The 3,866-nt window shown below is 61.2% G+C and overlaps 1 protein-coding gene across 1 annotated transcript; it reads left to right on the top strand.

Annotated features, from left to right (window-relative positions):
• The first annotated feature begins 91 nt into the window (after positions 1-91).
• LOC103805563 (calcium-binding protein 2-like) lies at positions 92-3,101 on the top strand. Its single transcript, XM_009078221.1, has 6 exons — positions 92-343; positions 1,680-1,710; positions 2,177-2,320; positions 2,405-2,514; positions 2,838-2,985; positions 3,073-3,101. Exons 1-6 carry the CDS (start codon positions 92-94, stop codon positions 3,099-3,101), a joined length of 714 nt encoding a protein of 237 aa, XP_009076469.1.
• Positions 3,102-3,866: the final 765 nt, after the last annotated feature.

The raw sequence follows: 3,866 nt of genomic DNA on the forward strand, positions 1-3,866 counted from the left end.
GGTGTAAGAGGATTTCCCTGCTCCCTCCTCCGGCTCGGCCATCCCGGGATCCCGCTCCCTGCCTGCCTGCTGCCCACCCGGCCCCGGCCCCATGCCACGCAACCGCGGGGACAAGGGGACCCCGAAGGACACGGAGCCCCCGCAGAAGGGGAAAGGGACGGGGGAGGCGGGGGACAAGCCCCCCAAAGCCCCCGAGGACGGTGTCCCTCCGGCTCCCAAGAATTCCGGCTCCGAGTCTCGGCATGGTGGTCACGGGCAGAAGAGCGGGAAGAAGGGTTCTGGGGACCCCCACGCTGCTGCCGCCAAGACCTACTCCCCCTTCCTGAACACCGTCTTTGGCAAGGTGGGGACATGGGGATGGAGGGGCCCTGGGGATAGAGGGGATGTGGGGACACTGGGGATAGGGACAAGGACAATCCAAGACCTTGTGGATGGAGTGGCGACAGAGGCTCTGGGGATATGGTCAAGGACACTTTGGGACCCTGGGGATGGAGAGGACATGGGGACAGTGGGGATGGGGACATGAGGACAGTGGGGATGAGGACAGGAATAGTCCAGGACTCTGGGGGTGAAGGGGACATGGGGACAAGTGGAGATGGGGACATGGGGACACTCTGCAACCCTGGAGATGGAAGGGATGTGGGGATAGCGGTAATGGGGACAGGAACAGTCTAGGACACTGAATGAAAGGGTGACAGGGGCATTGGGGACATAGTCAAGGACACTCTGGGACCCTGGGAATGGAAGGGACATGGGGACAGTGGGTATGGGGATAGTCCAGGACCCTATGGATGGAGAGGGTTTGGGGCAGTGGGGATGGGGTTTGGGGGCAGTGGGATGGGGATATGGGGACAGTGGATGTTCTGGGACCCTGGGAATTGAAGGGACATGGGGGTAGTGAAGTTGGGGCTGGGGACATGGGCACAGTGAGGATGAGGATAGGACCACTGTAGCACCCTGGGGACAGAGAGGACATGGGGTCAGTGGAAATGAGGTTGGAAAGACTCCAGGACTCTGGGTACAGAGGGGACATTGGGCACTGGGAACATGGTCAAGGCCATTCTGGGGCCGTAAGAATGGGGACATGGTGACAGAGGGAATGAGGACAGGGACCTTCTGGAACCCTGAGGATGGAAGGGACATGGGGACAGTGGGGGCACAATCAGGAACACTCTGGGATCCTGGGAATGAAGGGGACATAGGACACTGGGAACAGGACTGGGTTGGGGACACTGCAGGATCCTGCGGATAGAGGAGACACAGGGGCACTGGGAATGGCATTGGGGACACCTCACAGCTCTGGGGACAGAGGGGACACCCTGGGGGACAGCCTGGGCAGGAGCAGCCAAGCTCTGGGGGAAGACACACATGCTGCTGAGTACAAAGCCCCCTCAGCAGCACCCATGGGTGCCAGGCACACCCCCCCAGAACCTGGGGTTCCCGGGGTAGGCCAGCCCAGGATGGGTGACGGGAGGTGGCACCCAGGGACCAGGACAGGGCTGCCAGGGGGCACAGGCACAGGGCAGGACAGGGCTTTGCCTCCAATCCCACTAATCCTCCGCCGGAGTTAATTTTGGCCCACGCATAACAGAGGTGATGCTGAGGTTTGGGGGGCAGAGTGGGAGGGGATACTGAACTGGGTCTCATTCTGCTGTCACCCTCACATGTGCCCCATCCAGGAGCGGGACCTGTCACCGGAAGAGCTGGATGGTGAGCAGGGGGGACAGGGCGGGGACAGAGGGCTAGGGGGATGAGGGTATGGCCTCAAGGAGGGATCTGCCATGGGGATACGGGCCCAGGAGGGATGTGCCATGGGGACATGGCCAGGGAAGGCTCTGCCATGGGCATGGTTCCATGGGGGACATGGTCCATGGAGGGCTCTGCCATGGGACATAGTGCTATGAGGACATGGCCATGGAGGGCTCTGCCATGGGAACAGTGCCACAGGGCCATGGAGGGATATTCCATGGAGGCCTCTTCCATGAGGACATTGCCATGGAGGCATATGCCCTGGGCGCAGTGCCATGGGGACATGGCCATGGAGGGCTCTTCCATGGCAACACTGCTGTGGCACCACAGAGCATGCCACCACATCCAAGAAAGGCCCTGCCCCAGGGTGACATGATGCCTGGGTGACCCCCTGTGCCTGACGGTGTCCATGTGTGCCCATGGCCAGAGCTGCTGGATGCCTTCAAGGAGTTTGACACGGACCAGGATGGGTACATCAGCTACAAGGACTTGGGTGAGTGCATGCGCACGCTGGGCTACATGCCCACCGAGATGGAGCTCATCGAGATCTCCCAGCACATCAAAATGAGGAGTAAGTGGGGGCACACGGGGCTGGGGGGACAGGGAGGGGACCTGGGGGACCTGGAGTGCTGAGGGTGTCCTTTCCTGCCTGCAGTGGGTGGTCGTGTGGACTTTGAGGACTTTGTGCAGATGATGGGGCCGAAGCTGCGGGAGGAGACAGCACATATGGTGGGCGTGAGGGAGCTGAAGATCGCCTTCCGTGAGGTATGGACATGTTGCAGAGACTGTGTGGATATGGACACTACCACGGGGACAGCAGACATGGGGGAACATGGCCATGACGGGACCACGACCACTGTCACAGGGAACTATGCCTATGAGGAGACGATGGTCATGAGGGGACCACAGGCATACCATGGCCATGGGGAGATGGTGACCATGGGGGTGACCACAGGCATGGGCAGGAACAATAACCACGGGGGAATAACGATTATGGGGTGACTACAGAGGGGCCAGTGACCACAAGAAGCCTTGGGGGGGTGAGGTGGCCATGGTGGGAGGGTGACCCCACACCATGGGTGCTGCAGTTCGATGCGAACGGGGATGGAGAGATCAGCACCGCAGAGATGCGCGAGGCCATCATGGCGCTGCTGGGGGAGCAGCTCAAGGCACAGGAGGTGGATGAGATCCTGCAGGACGTGGACCTCAACGGGGATGGACGTGTGGACTTTGATGGTGAGGGGCTTCCCCCACTTCCCTGTGACCCCCCATGGGGAGTGGGCTGAGCTCTGGGGCCCCTCACACCCTCTCCTGACCCCACAGAGTTCGTTATGATGTTATCATCCCGATAATGAAGCTCCGGGCAGGAAGGGACACCAACACCCCCTCCAGATCTTCATCAGCTGATCAACCCGACCGCTCTGCCAGCATTAGGCTTCAGAGTGAACAGCTGGAATGGAGCAGAGATCCCCAACCCCAAGAGCCCCTGGGGGTGGTGGCATGGCCTTGGGGACTCAATAAACCTCCTTGATCAAAGCTGGAGTCTGTCGGTCGTGGGGTGCGACATGGGGCGACTGACCCCAAAGCCCACCCAAGCCACTCCGTGGGGCAGTGCCTGGGGGACAGGAGGGTCTCGGGGACACAGCCCAGTGACTGCCTGAGGGAACAGGAAGGCGGAGAGCGCCAGACAACCCGTGCTCTACCATTGGCTGGATCTGACCTGCTGCTACCAGCTGGCCAATCAGCACCTCCAAACCAACTGGCCAATCAGCACACAGTAGAGGGCCTCAGGGGATGTTTACTCAAACACGACTGGCCAATCAGCACCAGGTAGGGCACAGGCTCAACCAATCAGCAGACACCACTGTGCTAACCAATCAGCACACAGCTCCCACACCCGCTGGCCAATCAGCATGTGAGTGGGACGTGTCACCCCCGAGGGACCCCAAACCCACCCGGGTGTGCCCCCAGGGGACACCCCACGCCCCGTGGATGTGTCCCCAGGGGGTCCTCAGGGACACCCATGGTCCATGGCTGTGTCTCCAGGGGTCCCCAAAGTCCCTCAGGACCCCCCAACCCATCGCTGTGTCCCCAGGGGGACCCTCAGCCAGATGACA

Source organism: Acanthisitta chloris, unplaced genomic scaffold (genome assembly GCF_000695815.1).
Source record: "Acanthisitta chloris isolate BGI_N310 unplaced genomic scaffold, ASM69581v1 scaffold30470, whole genome shotgun sequence".
Classification (NCBI taxonomy): Eukaryota; Metazoa; Chordata; class Aves; order Passeriformes; family Acanthisittidae; genus Acanthisitta; species Acanthisitta chloris.

What these genes read in the sequence shown, in the direction of transcription:
- LOC103805563 (XM_009078221.1), top strand. Translation starts at nt 92, where the DNA reads ATGCCACGCAACCGCGGGGACAAGGGGACCCCGAAGGACACGGAGCCC. An exon ending in GTCACCGGAAGAGCTGGATG is followed by an intron (nt 1,711 to 2,176) that starts GTGAGCAGGGGG and finishes GCCCATGGCCAG; the next exon opens with AGCTGCTGGATGCCTTCAAG. An exon ending in TGAAGATCGCCTTCCGTGAG is followed by an intron (nt 2,515 to 2,837) that starts GTATGGACATGT and finishes TGGGTGCTGCAG; the next exon opens with TTCGATGCGAACGGGGATGG.